The 20,664-nt window shown below is 37.5% G+C and overlaps 2 protein-coding genes across 2 annotated transcripts; both read left to right on the top strand.

The window, feature by feature from the left end:
* Positions 1-4,853: 4,853 nt before the first annotated feature.
* On the top strand, positions 4,854-5,439 carry LOC145097293 (death domain associated protein). Its single transcript, XM_079034830.1, has one exon. The coding sequence runs from the start codon at positions 4,888-4,890 to the stop codon at positions 5,356-5,358; it is 471 nt and encodes a 156-aa protein (XP_078890956.1). The 5' UTR covers positions 4,854-4,887; the 3' UTR covers positions 5,359-5,439.
* A 206-nt stretch (positions 5,440-5,645) lies between these two features.
* On the top strand, positions 5,646-8,122 carry LOC145097292 (peroxidase 72-like). Its single transcript, XM_079034829.1, has 4 exons — positions 5,646-5,899; positions 6,054-6,245; positions 7,268-7,433; positions 7,513-8,122. Exons 1-4 carry the CDS (start codon positions 5,672-5,674, stop codon positions 7,923-7,925), a joined length of 999 nt encoding a protein of 332 aa, XP_078890955.1. The 5' UTR covers positions 5,646-5,671; the 3' UTR covers positions 7,926-8,122.
* The last annotated feature ends 12,542 nt before the right edge of the window (positions 8,123-20,664 follow it).

Genomic DNA, 20,664 nt, shown 5'->3' with positions numbered 1-20,664 from the left:
CTCGACGAGTTAGGTCAACATGGACTGTTGACCTTAACCAAGGGTTGGCTAATTGACTTCTGGGGCATTTTGGGTGATTGGAAATTTATGAGTATGGTTCTATGGTGTATATAGGTGGTGGAGTTTGTGGTGGTGAGCCTAGAGTTGGAGCTTATCCTTCAAGTCGACAGTTGCGAGGTGAGTTATCCTCATTGTACTCAAGGTTCTAAGGCACCAAGGCCTGCCCTTTGTTTGGTTATTGGAATTATTATTGTTATGATATGTTAGATCGGTATCCTGGTAGATAGGATGGTTATATGCTAGTATGATATGTTAAGATCGGTATCCTGGTAGATCGGATGTGGTTATGCTTAGTGACCTATAGTTGACCTGACTGTCTGCATGCTAGTTTTTATGCTACTTAGGTAGATCCGTTGGACTACCTATAGTATTATGTGATTATTTGTATGTGCATTAGTTGTGTTATATGTCGACATATTATGTGGGATGGGTTGAGGTAAAGCTGCTCCGTGCGGTAACCAACGAACCCGGGAGCATTCCAGATATGAACTGAGGGAGACACATACTGTGGGATCGATGGAAATCCAGATGTAAGATGTGGGCCCGTAAGGCAATCCATACTCACACCGTGGGCCCACGGGTAATCCAGTTTGTAAAGCTGTGGACCCAGTACATGTTGTTATTTGTATATGTGTTATGTGAAGTGTATCGGTATGTTGGCATTCCAACCCAATGGTTGAGGGCCTGAGGCATTCCATCCCGATAGATGATTGGACCCATAGTATGTTGTTTGTTATTGTATGTGTATTGTTGTGTGTATAGGTATTTTGGGGGTAACTCACTAAGCTTTCGGGATTATAGTTTCAGTTTATTGTTTCAGGTTCAACGGATGGCCGCGGAAAGCCGAAGGTGTGACCGTACACTTCCTTGATTGACGATTATGATTTCTGGGAACTCTGATGTTTAAACTATTTTGAAAACAAATTGTAATGACTGAATGGTTTTAAATGATTTAAAAAGTTTTAAATTGGCTCAAATTTTATGGATGTTACAAAAACCAACTTAGAAAACCATCACAACATGCTTGATGTAGCAGCAAAATGGTATGAATTGAAAACAAAAGTTGTGTTATTCAACGATATTTATCAAAAGATTGAATACACACGTATGAATGATACTGAGGAAGACATCTTGGAGGCGGCTAAAGAAGAATACAAATCCATTAGCAACAGAGAGATTTTTGACTATGATGCCCCTTGGAATATTTTGAAAAATCTCCATTATTTTTAACTAGTACTGCATTTTGTGTTGCGCTTGTATTGCTTTATTTATATGTAATATGGTTGAGTTTTTTTTGCGTTTTTATTATGTTATTTATCCTTTTTTAAAACATAATACAACAACAAATATTACGATACATTCAAACAAAAAAAATACAAATAACATAAAAACATTACGAATAAGATGTACGACTGACAAACATTACATAAAACATTACAAATAAAAGAGTCGTCTACATGAAAAAAAAAGGTTTGTTTTTAATGAGATTCCATACGTCCATATACTCGAAATCATTTCCATCAAACTCGCAAAGGTAATATCCGTTCACGTCTTCAAAAAGTTCTTCATCGTCTGCATGAGAGCGTCGCATTTTCTCATAATTGTAGCATCGATTGAACCATGTGACTTTATTCTTTAAATCCATCCATTTACTAACAATATCAGGTTTTAGCCGTTCTTGTCCTTGTCCCACCTCATGGTTGAATAAAGTTATTAGGCGTAACCATTCATCTCCAACAAGGTAATGAGGGGGAGCCATTGCCGGTAGACCCTCATAAAACGGTAATCCAACATCGTGTTAGGACCAACACCTCTGTTGTCGTCCATGGAGATGTACCATTTTGTTGGAGCTATTGCATTTGACGGATTTGCTACATTCTAAGAAGTTGGTACATTGGACGCCATTTTGTGAATAAAAGATGCGAATTTCATATAGATACAAGCTTTATTATATAACAAGATAGGTTACGTGTTACGCAGACTGATAAGTCAGTTATGCGGACTGCCAAGTCAGTTATGCAGACTGTCAAGTTAGTTACGCAGACTACAAAGTCAGTTACGCGGACTGATAAGTCAGTTATGAGGAGTGGCAAGTCAGTCACGCATACTGTCAAGTCAGTTACACAGACTGACAAATCAGTTACACGAACTGACAAATCATTTACGCGAACTGCCAATTCATTTAGTTATGCGTACTGCCAGTTCAGTAACTTCTGCGGACTGACAAGTCACTTACACGGATTGTCTAAACAGTTCTGTGAAATAATGATTACATATTCCTTTTAAATTGGACAACCATTTTCATTTTTAGAAGGTGTCGAAAGTTGTGAAAATGAGTTCAGTCAATGAGGTATTCAAAAAAAGTTTCTCTAACCTACCGATTTTTTTTTCATAATTTGCAAAGGATTAATCCTAACACCTTCACGTGCATTAAGAAAGATCCTAACACCTTCACTGTACCGAGATCATGCTTCTTCAAATTTGTGAAAATAAATAGGAAGTTTGGAAAAACATTATGCAGAGGATCCCAACAACAGTTCCATATCAAATTGTTTTGCATGCCAAGCTTGTTTGTAACTTACATTGATTTCCAGCAAAACATTCAAATCCTTTAATATTTCATTAGGCCTCCAAACCTTCGAACGGATTTTCCCCATAATCTCATGCAATATAGTACCCATGACTTTTTTATTTGTGTGCTTATGATTTGGGTGTATCCGTAACGACGAACATGTGTGCACGTTGTTGAAAGTCCCGATTTCAAATTCATCAGTCGGATCAATGCGTTTTGCATATAAACGCCAACTACAGTTCTCAATTTCACAATATACCTCGTAACGGTTTTTGTTAGAATGTTTGGTCTTAAACTGAAACTTTTCTCTCGTTGCTTTAAGACTCAAAGAAAATATTATTTGTTGTTTGTTATCATACATTAGACGAACAAACATATCATCATTTGGACCTAAATTGTGAAATGGTCTAGGTTCAACAATAGGATCAGGACAATCACCTATAGGAGACATACCGTAAAAGATGTATGAAGCTTATTTTCTGTGTGTAAACTCATCTTCTGACCAACTTTCATTTGACTCTTCATCATCCGACAAAGTTTTGTCATGTAGTCTTCCAAACTCATATAAATTTTCTTTTTCCACCATATTCACTGCCACAGTTTTTTCCTGTGGAGACTCTTCAACATTATCAGATACAATGTTTTCAATATTGTATGGTACAATCTTGTTAATCGCTTTTGTCTGTTCGACCCATCCCTCAAACACCTCCAAATACAAATGCATAATCTCCTTCGTTTCAGACATTACATTTCCGAGTTGATGAACGTCTGCTTCGTCTACAATATTCATAATATACCAATGAAGGGAGTGTTGAAATGACAATGATATATTACTATTGAATGTATTAGCCTTATTTTTAACCAAATCAAACAATATTCGCCGGTCAAAACTAGGCGGAAGCAGTAAACCTAAGTTGTTAAACTTTGGTCTAACGTAGGTGTTAATTCCATTACTCATCTGCCAAAACCCTCCACATAAAATAACAAAACTCATATTTTCTGTAAAAAAAATTGAAACCCGAAAACGATTGAATATTGTAGATAGATAAAAAAAAAAACAAAATCTTTTATATCACAAAAAAAGTCAGTAATACCATTGTAAAAACCCATTCCGCGGAGATGTTAAGGCCTCCGCGGAGCCCTCGTAACGACCTCTGCGGAGGATTTAATGAACATCTAAAACAATCACTCCGCAAAGGGTTTAATGTCTCTGCGGAGGTATCTATGCGGACAATCATTTTCAGACTGAAAACGTACGAAATTTATAGTTCCGCAGAGAATTCATCGTTCTACGGAGCCCCATAGAGCTTCCTCCGCGGAATGCATATCTATAGCCGGAAATAAGTGTTTTCATGACTAAATTTTGAAATACCTCCCCAAAAATGACTATAGCCGGTATTTTTCCTTGTTTTTCAAAGTTTAAATACACCATCTATGGTATAAAGTAAAAACATGCACCTCGTTGATTTTTAATACTTAATTGATAACGTCTTTTATCACATTTGTAGGTAGGGATGTTATTCGGGTCGGAACAGAACCGAACCGACCCGAACCCGAATAAACCGAAAGCCGAATAAGGGTAATTATATGAACCGAAAACCGAACCAAATAAGCAATACGGGTTCGGTTCGGTTCCGGCCCAAATAGCCCAAATAACATGTACAAGATGATTAAGGAGCCGAATAACCCAAATAACATTTACAATGTTATTATAAATATTGTATTTTGTATGAATTTTGTAGCTTATGATAAACACAAATAACACGGATTAACTATTCTTGATATATAAAATGTAAAATCCAACCACCACATTCTTAAGATATAGTTATTAAGCAACATATTAAACACTAAACATTAAACATATAAAACACCCAAAAATATATCTATAAGTATATAAGTTAAACATTAAACATTACGTGGGTATTTTGGGTAACGATCGATAGAACACAAGACCGAATAAGCAATCGTGCAAGTGTAAAAAAAAATGTGACTTTTCATATTCGGTTCGGTCCTTTGGGACCGAATAAGCCGTTATTCGGGTAACTCGGACCGAATAACCCGAAAACCGAATAAGCCTTATACATATACCCAACAACCGAATCGAATTGCTTATTCGGGTCTAATTCGGTTCGGTTCGGGTTTTCTGGCCAAATTCTCATCCGTGTTTGTAGGTGTCATATTTGCATTTAATTGAAACAAAATTTTAAAAGAGAACTAACAATCACATTTTATCACATTAAAAAGTAGAAACCTAAATGATAAAGGTGTGTTTGCATCCAAAAACCATGTGGGCCGCTACCACTCTATCCTGCCGAGTATGGCCTCCCGCCACAACCACCGGCAGCCAAGGTCACTTCATCGTCTCCGCCAGGTATTCACGACCTCGCAAGAACATCAATTACTACCCCGAAGACGAAGAGGATGAGGAAAAAGAAGAAATAGACACTTGGAAGCCGCAAGAAATTGGGGATTCAGATGATGTATCATCATCCGCAGCGAAAATTAGCGGATCTGTTGTTCTGTTGGCACTGCAAAAAGCTAGTTCCCAGAAAACCTCCAAACAGATGACAAAGAAGATGAAGAAGAAGAAGAAGAAAGAAGTGGACGATAAAGGAGATGCAATTACAGATTACAGCGGCGTGAAGCCATTGTGCGTAAAAAGCGATTGGAAAGATAAATTGGATGAACTCGAGACACAGCTTCATCAACTAATTCATAACGCCTGATCTTTAGTTTCCATTTCTTATAATTGTTATTTTTTCTGTATTATTTTGCTTCGATTGTTGTTGATGAATCATTTCTGTTTATTTGGTGATTTGATAAAGTCTTTACACTTCATATAAAAAAAATCTCTAATGGATTTATTAAAAAAGAAAAGATACAACTAAAACATTAAGATTGAAATTAAATTTTAATTTGTGAAAGAGAGAAGATGAGAGTAGAGTAGGTGCTTCTACTCCTGTAGCTTGAGACACCAAATCACTATAAATCCATTAAATCCACTCCTAATGTATCATATTCATATTACATCCAAGTGTGATGCCTCGACTAGCGACCAATGCTATATTTGTAGTACCCTTAGCTTTAGCACTTGTACTTTGCTTCCCTCCGGCCACCTTCGCCGGAGTTCTCTACCCACAATTCTATGACTTCTCATGCCCACAAGCCAAAGATATCGTTAACTCGGTTGTTTCGAAGGCGGTTGCAAAAGATGCCCGTATGGCCGCGTCTTTGCTTCGTTTGCATTTTCATGATTGCTTTGTTAAGGTTCGTTTGTCTTATCAGGGTTTTTAAAAATGTAATTCTTGTCTCTTCTACAAACTAACTAGAAATTAGAAAACACAGTATAACACGTGATGTTTTGAGATTGTATAGCAAACGGGCCTAATTTTGTTAATTATGTTTGTGACTAATAATGCAGGGTTGTGATGGATCAATACTACTAGATAGTAGTGGAACAATAACCAGTGAGAAGAGATCGGTCCCTAATCGTGATTCGATTAGAGGATTCGAAGTCGTTGACGAGATTAAATCTGCCCTTGAAAAAGCGTGTCCACAGACTGTTTCTTGCGCTGATATCTTGGCTTTGGCCGCTAGGGATTCGACTGTTTTGGTACCATAATTTGAAGTGCATTTTTAGCTCATTTACTTGAATAGATTATACTTTATTGTACAAAATACAAGATATAGCTAGTATCTTCATCTTTTTATCTTGTTAACCACTTAACATTTTTTGTAGTATTAAAAATTTTAAACCATTTTTACCTTAAAACTAGTAAGATATATAAAAAATAAAACGTAATTTTATCATTTTATCGTGAAAATAACATTTTTCTATTAATTTAGCATCTAATAATTATTATAACAATCTTAAAAAGTGCACAAATTCATCAAATTCCAAATGTATTTATGTACTTTACCCTTTTTCAAACTAGCTAGTTGGAAAAAGAATATCTTTCACGGATATAAAATGAAGATATTGGTTTATCTTTGAGAAAACATTATTCTCAAATGAAATAGCTAAATTGATAAAATATTAAAACTATACGAAATCTTTCTATCATATTTTACCGGTAACGAGTCAGATTATTAAAATTAAAACAAATTCTATATTGATATATGTGTGCGAAATTTTCGATAAAGTTTTAATATTTTAGGTTAGTTTACAGTTTAATTATAATATTTATTTTTTAAACAAAAAAATCTCGATTATCTTCATTTATACATTAATCTATCATTCTATGTTGAAAAAAATAAAAAATGTTTCGTTAGTTTGACCAAAATATAAAATAATCGGAACTTTTCTGTTTAAAAAAATAAAGTTAAGATTCTAATCCAAAACATTGAGATTTTTCTGTTTAAAAAAATATAAATAATCGGGACTTTTCCTAAACATGTTCATTACAAGTTTTTCAAATATACTCATATTTTTTATGGTTAATGTCTTTTTGTATATTATTTTTCGGTTAGTTTTATCAAATATTATGTGTTGGCTTATCAAAACAAACCTAATTTTTCAGTTAGCTTCTCAAACATTGTCAAAATTAGTTTATTATGTTAATAATGATTTTTAAATCATTATTAAATTAACTAACTTTCTATTAAAAATTTAAATGTTTTTGTGTTTTTATATAGACGGGTGGGCCAAGTTGGGATGTCCCATTGGGAAGAAGGGACTCACTAGGTGCAAGCTTGAGCGGCTCGAACCAGAACATACCAGCCCCAAACAACACCTTCCAAACAATCCTCACCAAATTCAAGCTCAAGGGTCTTCACATTATCGATTTCGTAGCACTTTCAGGTAATCTTCAACCCCAATTGATGAACACAACGATCAATTTCACAAACCCTAGCTCAAAACACCACCTTTTTTGTTGCAGGAAGTCACACAATCGGAAACGCTAGGTGTACCAGCTTCCGGCAAAGACTGTACAACAACTCCGGCAACGGGCAACCGGATTTCTCGTTAGAACAATCGTATGCTGCCCGACTTCGTGTAAACTGCCCGAGATCCGGTGGTGATCAGAACTTGTTCGCCATGGATCCTGAATCGCCGAGAAAGTTTGATAATGGATATTATAAGAATTTGATTGGTTTGAAGGGGTTGTTGAGCTCCGATGAGATGCTGTATACGCAGAATCAAGAGACGATGGAGTTGGTGAAACGTTATGCGGCGAATCAAGATGAGTTTTTTGATCAGTTTGCGAAGTCGATGATTAAGATGGGTGATATAGCTCCATTGACGGGTAACCATGGAGAGATTAGAAGGATTTGTAGGAGGATTAATGGTTGATTGAATCGTGATTTGTGTGTTTGTAATTTGTAAATGTGTTCGCTTTTTTTTTTTTTTTTGTGAAGATTTGATTGTGTTTGTATATTGTAACACCATGAGTCCATGATTTCCGATGACCTCTAGAACTTTGATTTGCTGGAGGATCACCATTCACCAACAATATGAAGTGCATATATACAAATGACCATTTCTGCAAATTTTATGATTTATAAAACATAATATTGCATATATACAAATGACCATTTTGCAAATTTGATTGTGTTTGTAATCTAACCAACTTTTGAAGACATTTTTTTTTGGCATAATAGCCGGTTCACTATGAAATGTCTATCCCTGACCAATGAAAATGTAACGTCCTAAAAATTACGGTAAAAATTTTCATTTTTGAAACCAATCCAAAACCATAAGTATTTTAAAATTGTAGTTTCCAAAAGTAATAAACATTAATCATAGTATCTCAAAATCATAATCTCATACATGCCATGATGATGTGCACGATCAAGTCTTTACCTTTTTCCGATCATCTGAAGTACCCGAATCATAAAACTTAAACTGTAAATATGAAGCTTAGTAAGTCCCCCCAAAGTACCAATACACAAACAGATAACGACATGCATAATGGGTCCATAACTAATATACTAGATTACCCCCGAGCCCACAACATGAGTCTGACTTGCCTTCTGGCCCATAACTCATGTCTGGCTTGCTCCCAATCCCACATCATAAGTCTAGCTTGCCTTACTGGTCCACAACTTATTTCTGGCTTGCTCCTGAGCCCACAACATAAGTCTGGCTTGCCTTATTGGCCCGCAACTTATGTTTGGCTTGCTCCTAGGTTTGTTGGCTTCTGCACAAACCAAGATTGCCTCAACCCAACCATACCATATTGACATATACATAGCAGATACCATGTATCAAACAAACATATAATCACATAACCAGTCAGACAAACAGGCAGATCTATAGATCACTACCGCATCACAACATCCTATATACTAGGACACAGATCTAGCAGATTACTATAACAAAGCAACATCCTCTATACCAAGATACATAAACTAGTAGGATGGCATTAGTGCCTTCGACCCACGAGTATAGTGAGGAAAACTCACATGAATCGAAGAATTTTGAAACACTGCGATACGATCCCTTTTAAGCGCTGATTGGGCCCGCGAATATGCTAATCACCAAAAACCAGGTATGACCTCAATCAATAGGCCAAAATCCTCAAGTTTGACCCAAAGTCAAACTTGGTCAAAAAGTCAACTGTAACATCCCAAAAATACAGTCCAAAAAATTCATTTTAAATCATTAAGAAAGCCATAATATCAAATATCATATAAAAATCATAAGTTGTGTATCACAAATTACATAAACATTTGTCAAATATACCAGAGTATAAACATGCCAAGCTAAACAAATAGTGTGTGCACTGTAATCATCCCGAGCTCTTCCCCTTGCTACCGGAAGTACCTGAAATCAAAACTAAAAAGTGTAAACACAAAGCTTAGTGAGTCTCCCCAAACTACCACATATCATATACATAATCATGCTACTAGGAGATACGTGCCCCTCCCACACTCAAGGTGATACGGGCCCGCCCACACTCTACTAACTAGTAGATACGGGCCCCGCCCACACTCGGCTAACTACGAGATACGGTCCCCGCTCACACAAAGCTACTAAGCATCCATACAAGTATCACACAAACAACAAGTATAATCAAATCTATCAAGTAGTACTATATCCATACTCAAATAATGCTATGAGATACGGGCCTCGCCCACACTCGGCTATCTATGAGATACGGGCCTCGCCCACACTCAGCAACTAATCAAAACTTATACGGGCCAACCTTGGTGCCTTCGACCTATTCAAATCGGGAGGAAACTCACTTTGCAAAGCTGACTGTGAAATCTCGCGGTAAGGAATCTCTAACGGCTGCTCCAATGACTCCCCGACTATCATTATCACAATAACACTTAGTCAAAATCCAATAATCCTTCTTAGGGTAAAATAACCATTTTATCCCTGGTCAAAGTCAACATTCTGGTCAAAGTCAACATTCTGGGTTGACAAAACTCGCCGAATTGACCCATCAACTCGTTGAGTTCCATAAATCAGAAACCATGAAATCGCAATCCAACTCGTCAAGTTCCTCATGAACTCGTCGACTTTCTCTTGTCAAAAGAATCCGGACTTTCCAACTTCACTCATTGAGTCCTTCCTTCTACAGGGTCGGGGCATTTCGACTCAACTCGTCGAGTTCTTTTGTGAACTCGTCGAGTTCTTCAGTCTGTTAAGCTTCCCTAATGAATTAAGCTCATATCCTTCAGTTCTAAGCTCCATACTTCATCTACATACTGAAAATGTCCTTTTAAGGGTAAAGTTTCCAAATTTTACCCGTTAATACCATTCCTTAAAGGGTTTAGCTCAAACCCTAACTCTTTAAGACCTAGATCTTGATCCAAAAGCCATTAACACTTCAAGCCAAAGCATACAAACTAAGATCTAGACCCTAGACACTACATAAACACGTAAAGTCTCTGACTTTCTCTTCATGCATGGCCTTTTGGAGCTTAAAAGGCCAAAATGATGTCCTAAAGCTTGCATGGGGCTTCAATGGCCATAAAGTTTGCACCTTTATGCCATGAAATCCCTTCAAGGTCCTAGATCTGGAAGTATACTCACTTGGGACGTCCATTTCCGAAGGATCAAAGTATTTGTACCAAAAACCCCATAAAAATGAAAATAAAGAGATCTAAGAAATCATTAAGCAAGTTTGAGACTTGCTTACCAAAAAGTGACGAGGATAGGATGAAGTTTCTGCATCTACTCACTCCTTCTTAAGTCCTCAAGCTTCTTTTTCTTCCACAAGCTTCAAATACACAAGTTTCTCTCAAAAATGACTCACAAGCTTCGAGATTTAGGTGTAGGGTCTGAAAGGTGTTGCGTCTTGGGCTCGTTCTTTAGTCCATTTTTGTCTCCGGATTGGGCATGTCCATCTGTGAGTTATTTCTAGGGTTTAGTATTTATAGATGCTTGCATGCATCTTAGTACGTAGATTTGGAAGTTGATTATTTGAAAGATATTATCTTTATCATTTGTAACCCTAATAGCCTCTACAACGGAAGTTCTTTATCGAGCTCCGCTGAGGCTTGAATCTATTGAATCATTCGACATACTTTGATTCATTCTTGTGCTTGATATTACTGTTTAACGTTTTTGTGATTAACCTGTTCAAAGATCTAAACGATCAAAGAGTTTCTTAACTCTTCAATTGGTATCAGAGCAGGAGACTGTGTAATTCATACACATCTCTTCTGTGAAAGAAGTGATTAGGGTTTATTCCGCATTTATTGATACTTATTGAGCCGTCACTCCATAATTGACGTATCTCATTATTTATTCATCTTGCCCTAATATTAAGTATTACAAAGTCTGATCTTATAACAGGTTATACGATCAAGCATGGACGATTCTCAATCTAATCCCATTAACATCTCAAATAGTATAGGATCTACAACCAAGATTCCAATTCTCTACACTCAAGATTACGAGGTATGGACGCACCACTTTAAAGACTACGTCATTGGATCTGAAGATAATGGGTATCTGATATGGGAAGCTATTATATCTAGCCCATTTGCTCATTCAGGAACATCCAGAATCATTAAAACTCAAAAGGAGTACAATGATTTGTTGAAAGATGTGAAAGATGTCACTCAGGAGGAAAAGGAGAAGTTTCAATGCAACATTAAGGCATTGAGACTAATTCGATTCGCTCTTCAATCTAACACATTTAGATTGGTGAGTTCTTGCAGTACAGCAAAGGAAATCTGGGATCGGCTGCGTGAGCTGTATTCCACAGATGAAGATCTGGAGCACTCAATTCAGACTTTACTTCTATCTGAATTTGGAGAGTTCAAGCAGAATCCTGATGAGTCTGTTACGCAGACATTTGACCGCTTCAATCATCTTCTCAGCAAGATGATCAAACATGATATTGAAAGGAAGCTCATCGAACATAGGGATGGCAAAAAAACCCGAACCCGATGGGGAAACCCGAAACCCGATTATTTTGGGTCGGGTAACGGGTCGTTATCGGGTTTTTTATCGGGTTCGGGGCAGGGAGTGGGTTATCCTCGCCCCGACCCGACCCGCCCCGATTATATATATATATATATATATATATATATATATATATATATATATATATGTTAATGGCACGCATCAAAGATAAAATACTTACTGTGGAAAATCTTTTTAGTTATTAACAATCCGGTGTGAACGATCATTTTTTATGTTTTGACGTATTACACTAAAATTAAATAAAATAATTTTTAATATAACGTCGATTTAATTTTATTAAAGTGATTCATCATATTTTTAATTTAAAAGGGAGACTAGAACACATATTTTTTATAAGACATCGGGGTACCCTAAAACGGAATAAAGATTTCGTTATGAATTGTTGTAAACCTGATAAGAAACCCGAAACCCGACTGGAAAACCCGAACCCATTGGGGCGCCCCGATAAGAAACCCGAAAGATATCAGGGCGGGTTTGGGAAACCATGCCCCGCCCCGAACCCGCCCCGTTGCCATTCCTAATCGAACAGAAGGTCACTTTTCTGAATGGTCTAAAATCTGAATGGAGAGCTGTTGTGTCTACGGTTAAAGCACAGGAGCAGTTCAAATCCTACTCGCTGGCGAAATTGGTGGGGATTCTGAAATCCCAGGAAAAGACAGTACTGCAAGAGAAAAGCATGGTTTCAAATCTGGGGTCTCTGGCGCTTCTGTCCAAGGGTAAGAGTGCAGAAGAAGACGAAGAGGATCTAAATATGGGAGATCACAATCTGACAGCCGAAGACTATGTTATGATGGTGTCAAATCCTAGAAGGTTCATCAAGAAAAAGTTCCCTTCCAACAAAAATCGTAATTGGCAGGGAAGCTACAGTTCTGAAAAGGTGAAAGATGAACCGAAGGTTGAGGAATCGAAAAAGGAAGCGAAGGGTGAAGCTGACTCTGGTGTCAGTTGCTTCTACTATGGTGGGAAGAATCACTACGCAAAAGATTGCGTGTTGAAGAAGATGGCAGAGAAAGGTGAAGAGAAAGATGAAGAAGCAAGTCTTATGAAAAGAGTGGAAGAGATAAAAAGGAAGAAAGTTGCTACTAATCCCTCTATGAATGCTCTTATTGTGCAGGGTTCGGTAGATGATGATGAGTTCGGTGACGTGCAGGTGTGGTCGACCGACTCAGAAGACGATGAAGTGAGAAAGCCTTCTCATGGAAAGGCTTATGTTGCAAAAAGTGGTGAAACTGATGGAAGATGTCTTATGGTGACCGATGTATCTCAGATGAGGGGATACAACACTGATGGTGGAAATGAAGAGGCCAAGGAGCGAGAGGACTTATGCTTTACAGCAAAACCTCTTAGTGTGCAAATTAGTGAACTTGATGAACTGATCAAGAAGGTACAATCTGTTTTTGTTTCATTTAAAATTCCACAAAAATCATATGAAAAGGAATTAAATAACTTGAATTTAAGAATTTCAAATCTAGATAGTTGTTTAACGCAAACACGGGTCACGAATTCTAATCTAACTGACGAAATAAGCAGGGTGTCATCCAAGAGTGAGGAGCGAAGGATGTGGATAGAGCAGAAAGAGTTGGAGCTGATTAAGTCAAGGGATGAAAACATTTATTTGCAAAGAGACAATCTCAAATTGTTAAAACAAAGGAATGTTTTTTTGTTTGATTGCCAAAAGGTTTTATGCTAACATTACTCAACTGCATCTAAATTGTGAAATAGGGCAGAAGATACATCGCATGATTCTACCCTTCCTTGAGTTTAAGGAGGATGAAATTGATGCCGAAGCATACAACTGTGAAAGTGTTGTATCTTCCAATGATGTTAATCCCACTTACATGTATGGTCTGGACAAAATAGAATCTTTTATAAAGTCCAAAGACCATAAGGACATGCTTAAAAATTTGTTGGATGAAAATGATAAGTTGAAACTCAGGACCGAAACCATACAAAAATTCGACTTATTGAGTACCAATTTGAGTTCAGAAAACAAAATTGATGTTGAAAATGCATCTGAACTTAATGAGGACGATGATATGAGTGAAATTTCTGTAGAGGACGAAGTTGACTGTTCCGAGTTCGTCAGAAGCGAACCCGAAAACCACAAAAACCTGATTTCTGAAAATTCTGTGGAATTCGCTCGTTTGTCCAAAACTAAGTCCCCAGTCCTTAAAGAAAAGGCCGTCGTGTTTCAGAAGGTAAGAAAAACTCCCAATCAGGTGTATAAGGTCACAGGAGTAACCGAACATCAGACAGCCGAACTCACTGCCATAGTGAACGAAGATAATGCAGATGGTTGTGATGAGTTTTTTTGGTCAGCACCGATAGACAACGCAGACGAAACAGTTGGTCTGTCAAAGCGAACATCCTGGAAGGCCAAAGGTAGATATGTGCCCGAACCTCTAAATAAGCCTACTAACTTTAACGTACCAAGTACCAGTGGCACAAAAGAGATTCCAGTGGAAGAAGTCACCTCCACAAGCGAAACCTCATCCATGAAGAGCGAATCGGTTGCTAAGAAGCTGAAACAAGAGGCAAATATTCATAGACAACAGAAACAGGTGAAAAATCAAAAGCAGCAGAGAAACTTGAGATACAAGAAAAACCTCTTAGAGCGAAAGCAGTTTTGGCGCTCCCAAAATCCTCACTACACTTACCTTGACAAAGATTCTAAGTCAAAAGGAGAAGAAAACAAAAGTCAGAAGAACCAGAGAAAGACTTTCGGTCCACGCGAAGAACAGAATCGAAAGGATAGGTTCGGTCCCGAAAGCAACAGCAACCGAAAAACTAGTTTCGGTCCGCCAAATAACAACAGGCAAAGACCTGATTTAAGTCCATCAAGCTTTTACAATAAAAGACACATTTTCAGACCACCAACCAACAACACCCAAAAATCCAGCTTCGGTTCATCATCAAACGGCTACCAAAGGTCCAGGTCTGGTCCCTCAAATGATCACAACCAAAAGGGTCATTCCAAACCTCAAGTCAGAAAAAATTCTCATTCTAATTTCTTTTCCTCCAATTCTTCTCGTTCTCAATATTCTTCTAAGCCCAATTCTGTTCCTACTCAAAATTCAAGATCGTCAAAGGATTTGAAAGGAAAAAGGAAGAATTCCTCAGCTAAGGAAGACCGAAAGCAGGCTAAAGTCCAAACACCAGAATCTGAATCTATAATGCCTGCAACTAATTCTAATAAAATCAAAGTGTTTACTATTAAAAGAAAAGATGAAAAAACCTTAATAAAATGAACATATTTCGTTGATGTTTCTCTTACTATTCCTATTTTTGTGAAAGGCTCACGTGGACCCAAGAAACTTTGGGTTCCTAAATCTGTTTAATTTTTGCAGGTTATCAGTGACGAGCAGTTTGATGAAGAATGGTACATAGACAGTGGTTGATCACGTCACATGATAGGAAGGAAGGAAGATCTAAGGGAGTTTCAATCACTTAAAAATGGTGGCAATGTCAAGTTCGGTAACAACTCCTATGGAACAATAAAGGGTTATGGGATGATAACCAATGGAGACTTCACAATAAGGAAGGTGGCGTATGTAGAAGGGTTGCAGCATAATCTCATAAGTGTGTCTCAGCTTGTGGGAGGTACAGGTCTCAAAGTTTCATTCGACGACGAAGGTTCAGAAATTATAGAGAAGAAATCCAACAAGGTCATTCTCAAATCAGATCGAGAAGGCGAAATGTTTTCTCTGAATCTCAGACCAATCAAAGGGAATCCAGCCATATGTCTTTTGTCCAAAGCTCATTCAGACGAAAGTTGGTTGTGGTACCGAAGGCTTTCACATCTCAACTTCAAAGACATCAACAAGCTTGTCACTGGCGGTCATGTTCGGGGTCTTCCATTGCTTAAGTTTGATCGTGAACACTTGTGCGTTGCATGCGAAATGAGGAAACAGAGTCGTCAAAGTCACCCATCAATTATAAACACAAAAGTTGTTGAACCACTTGAGTTGCTTCACATTGACTTATGCGGTCCATCATCAATCGAGAGCATTGGCGGTAACAAGTATATTCTTGTTATTGTTGATGACTTCTCACGTTTTACTTGGGTATTCTTTCTAAAGCACAAATCTGAAGAGACTCCCAAACTGAAAATCTTTATCAAGCAGGTCGAAGTGCAACTGAGGAAAGTCGTTCGAAACATTAGGAGCGACAATAGACTGAAATTCAAGAACAAAGAATTCGAAGACTTCTTGGCAGAAAAAGGGACCAGTCACAAATTCTGAGCCCCTTATACACCTCAACAGAATGGAATTGTCGAAAGGCGAAACTGATCCATGTGTGAGGCGGCCCGAACCATGCTAAGTTTTTCTTCTCTTCCCTTATATTTCTAGGCTGATGCTATTGCTGCAGCATGTTTTACGCAGAATAGGTCTTATCTCAACAAGCGTTTCTCTCTCACTCCTTATGAGATCATCAACAACAGGAAGCCGAATGTCAAATTCTTCCATGTGTTCGGTTCCAAGTGCTTCATTTTCAACTCCAAAGAACATCGCAACAAGTTTGATGTTAAAGTTGATGAAGGAATCTTTCTGGGATATTCTCTTACTTCAAAGGCATACATGGTTTTAAATAAACGTTCTAGGAGAATTGAAGAAACCTATTATGTGACGTTCGATGACAATTACGTCAAGAAACTAAAGACTTCCGTAGAAGCAATTGGAGAAATTTTCTATCAAACAGGTCAAGTCACAGCCTCGATTGCTAATTTATTTGACCAGTTCGTAGACTTATTTGATGAACCTGAGAAAGCCACTCTCTTGGAAGCCAAGGCAGCAGACAACAAAATCGATCATCTGAAGCAGATTGTCGAAGATGTAGCCAAACAAATGGGAGGAGAAGAACCTCAGCACAACACTTCAGTTGAGGGGGAGAATCAATTCTCTTCAAAACAACAGGACTCACAAATTCAGGGGGAGAATCCAATCTTTGTAGCACCCGAAAGCCCGTCTACACCCGAAAGCCCTGTAGCACCCGAAAGCCCGTCTACACCCGAAAGTCCCAGCTATACCCGAATGTTCAGTAGCACCCGAAGGTCCAAATCAACCTGAAAGTCCAAATGATTCATCATCTGTCGAGGGGGAGAATTTCGATATGTTCTATGATGATGATATTCAATCAGAGTTAGAAGAAATGGTCAATGCTGAACTGGATCCATCCTATGATCCAAACTATCCTCCACTCACCAAATGGACCAGAGATCATCCTATATCTCAGATAGTGGGTAATATATCTGAAAAGGTCCTAACTCGATCTCAAGTGAAGGCAAAGCAAACTTCCCTATTCTCCAAAGTAGAGTTCTGCATGTTTAATTCTTTCGTGTCCAAAATTGAGCTGAAGACCGTCAATATTGCTCTTGATCATTCTGATTGGGTTCAAGCAATGCAGGATGAACTCAATGAGTTCGAAAGAAATAAGGTCTGGCGTCTCATCCCAACACCGAAAGATGCCTCAGTCGTTGGTCTCAAATGGGTATTCAGAAACAAAATGGATAAGGAGGGTAATGTGATTCGAAATAAAGCTCGTCTTGTGGTAAAAGGATACTGACAGGAATAAGGAATTGATTACGAAGAAACATTTGCTATGGTAGCTAGGCTGGAATCTGTTCGAATATTTCTTGCCTATGCTGCACACAAGAACTTCGAGGTCTACCAAATGGATGTGAAGTGCGCTTTTCTAAATGGGGAACTTGAAGAAACGGTTTACGTGGAGCAACCTCCTGGTTTCATGAATGAAAAGCATCCAAATCATTGCTACATCCTAGACAAGGCAGTTTATGGTCTGAAACAAGCACCTAAGGCATGGTATGAAACACTAACTAAGTTTTTAAAGATGTCTAAATTCAAACAAGGTTCGGTTGACCCAACCTTCTTTCGTAAAAAGGAAGGTAACCACCTTATGATTGTTCAGATCTATGTAGATGATATCATCTTTGGCTTAACGAATCCTAGCTTAACAGTTGAATTTAGAAAGTTGATGGAGACAAAATTTGAAATGAGCTCAATGGGTCCGATTAACTTTTTCCTTGGTTTAAATATTAGACAGGGACCCAAAGGCATCTTTATTAACCAGGAAGCATATACCAAGACTCTTTTTGCTAAATTCGGCATGATGGGAGAATCAAAGGTTAAGGTCCCTATGGCGTTTGGTACCAAGCTCACTCCATCATTGGAAAAACCGGCAGTTGACATAACACTATACCGCCAAATGATTGGTTCCCTGATGTACCTCACAGCTAGCAGGCCTGATATAATGTTTTCTGTGTGCTATTGGGCTAGGTTTCAAGTGAATCCTTGTGAACCACACATGCTAGCAGTGAAAAACATACTCCGGTATTTGAAGCGAACCACCTCTCTCGGTCTCTGGTATCCCTCAAACTCGGGTTTCTTTGTTCAAGCCTACTCAGATGCAGACCTTGGAGGATGTGGTTTAGACAGGAAAAGCACTACAGGAGGCTATCAATTCCTCGACGGGAAGCTGGTGAGCTGGCAATCTAAGAAACAAACATGTGTTTCTCTGTTGACAGCCGAAGCAAAGTATATTGCAGCCGCTTCTTGCACATCTCAAGTGATTTGGATCCAAAGCCAACTCCGGGATTATGGACTCAATATGAAAAAGATCCCACTATATTGTGACTCAGAAAGTGCAATTAGGATCTGTCATAACCCCGTGCAACATTCCAAAACCAAACACATTGCATTGAGGTATCACTTCATTAAGGATCTTGTGGAAGACGGAAACATAGAGATTCACTTTGTTCGAACTACTGATCAACTGGCTGACATCTTCACCAAAGCCCTTTCCGAAGCGAGTTTTAATAAAATTCTACAAGGACTAGGTATGATGGAATCGGAGTCAGTACCAAAAACTCCTTCTCAAAACTAAAAGTTGGAAGCGAAATGAACCGAACGTTCAGTCTATTTCGGGTTCGGTTCGCATGGGTACCGAAATGCACCGAGCGCTCGGGTTCGGTCCTATTGTACTTGTCTTCGCTTATCTCTAAAAGGTAGTTTTTTTGGTTGTAAACTTTTTGTACACTTATTTCCCAATTTTTTTTGTTTGTTTGAAAATTTCCAATTTTTTTTTGTTTTGTTTGTTTTATTTTTTTTCTTTAAATCAAAATTTCATAAACTCCAAAAATATTTTTTTTATCTTTACTTCTGTTTGTCTTTACTGTTAGTGGATGATCGATGGGGCAGGTAACATCTTAAACCTAATTATATGTTAATATTGATTTCCATATGCTAGAATTTGGGTTATTAGTCTTGGATAACTTGCATGTACAATAGAGAAACCTAGATCCAAGCATTAGGGTTTGTATTAGCACATAGGATGTCTTTTGACCAAAACCCATCAGTGGTATCAGAGCCTAGCTTGGTTTCAATTGTATTGATGCATTGTATAACTGGAAAATTCGATTTTTTGGATTCTGGAGGCTGGACTCGCCGAGTCCATGGCTGAACTCGCCGAGTCCATGCAGACTCGACGAGTCCAAGGCTGACTCGACGAGTCAACTCGTCAGATGGAGGGTATTTCGCGATTTCTTGCTGTTTTTGCTTATGGATAGTTACCTTATCATGTTAGATCAATATTAATCTGATTATATGATATATTTGACTATAATTTTGATCTAATTGAAGATATTTATCAATTAATAAGATAATTGTTTCCTTATGTGATAATTGATTAATTATTTTGAGTAAATTGATAAATTGTTTTGCAAGAAATCATTAAACAAATCAAATATGGATAATTATGTGATTAAATGTTAATTTTGAATTATTTGTTATTTGACCCTTGTTGTTATGAAAAGTTTCATATTTTGCCCTTTAGGTTTTATAATTTAAATTTGAACCCAAAAGTTTTGTTGTTTTGAAATTTAAATAGTTGAAACCCTAATGTTTTGAAAAAGGTTTCAAAACTTGCCCTCAAGTTTTGGAATTTAAATTTTGATTAATTGTTTAATTTTGATGTATATTTAAATTCTAAACCCTAATGTGTTGAAATGTTTCAAAACTTGCCCTCAAGTTTTGGAATTTAAAAGTTGATTAAAAGTTTAATTATGAATGTTAAATTCTAAAACTCTAGTATAGTTTTGAAAAAGTTCAAATCACACCCTTATGGTTTTATTAATTAATTAAGGTGTATAATTAAAAGAGGTTTAATAAATCCATAAAAGTTTAGGTTTACAATTTAATTGAAATTAAAAGTATAATTGTTAAATTAGATCACCTAGTATTTTAAAAGTATAAAATACACCCTATACTATATATAACATTAAAGGTTTAACATTATATATATGTATGAGTAAAAGTCAGTCTTACCGTTAGTAGGCCTCATTCACGAAGCTGGTCTATAAAGGGTGTTTAAGGAAATTGCCTATAAAATGGCGATTGAATGGGTATCCACTCTTACCCACCACACTCTTGACTATTGGAGGGTCGTTAGCCGAACGGGTAGGATAGGACGAAACCTTCCATTATAAGTATAATGAATTATAAAAGTAACTAAATGTTTTCAAAATTCTCAATCTTAGTTACTTAGGCAAAAGTGAATTGATGCAATTCCATGAAATTACACTTTGTGCCCTTGCGAAGACGTTAGTGGAGCGTGTGTGGTTTACCGGCACACT

The sequence above is a fragment of the Lactuca serriola genome, chromosome 4 (genome assembly GCF_051521515.1).
Source record: "Lactuca serriola cultivar US96UC23 chromosome 4, Lser_US96UC23_V15, whole genome shotgun sequence".
NCBI classification, from domain to species: domain Eukaryota; kingdom Viridiplantae; phylum Streptophyta; class Magnoliopsida; order Asterales; family Asteraceae; genus Lactuca; species Lactuca serriola.
This window is presented reverse-complemented; position numbering and strand designations above follow the sequence as displayed.

Excerpts from the sequence above, each read along its gene's own strand:
- LOC145097293 (XM_079034830.1), top strand. The coding sequence starts at position 4,888 with ATGATAAAGGTGTGTTTGCATCCAAAAACCATGTGGGCCGCTACCACT.
- LOC145097292 (XM_079034829.1), top strand. The coding sequence starts at position 5,672 with ATGCCTCGACTAGCGACCAATGCTATATTTGTAGTACCCTTAGCTTTA. Across the intron at positions 5,900-6,053 it reads TTCATGATTGCTTTGTTAAG|GGTTGTGATGGATCAATACT; the intron begins GTTCGTTTGTCT and ends CTAATAATGCAG. Across the intron at positions 7,434-7,512 it reads CGATTTCGTAGCACTTTCAG|GAAGTCACACAATCGGAAAC; the intron begins GTAATCTTCAAC and ends TTTTTGTTGCAG.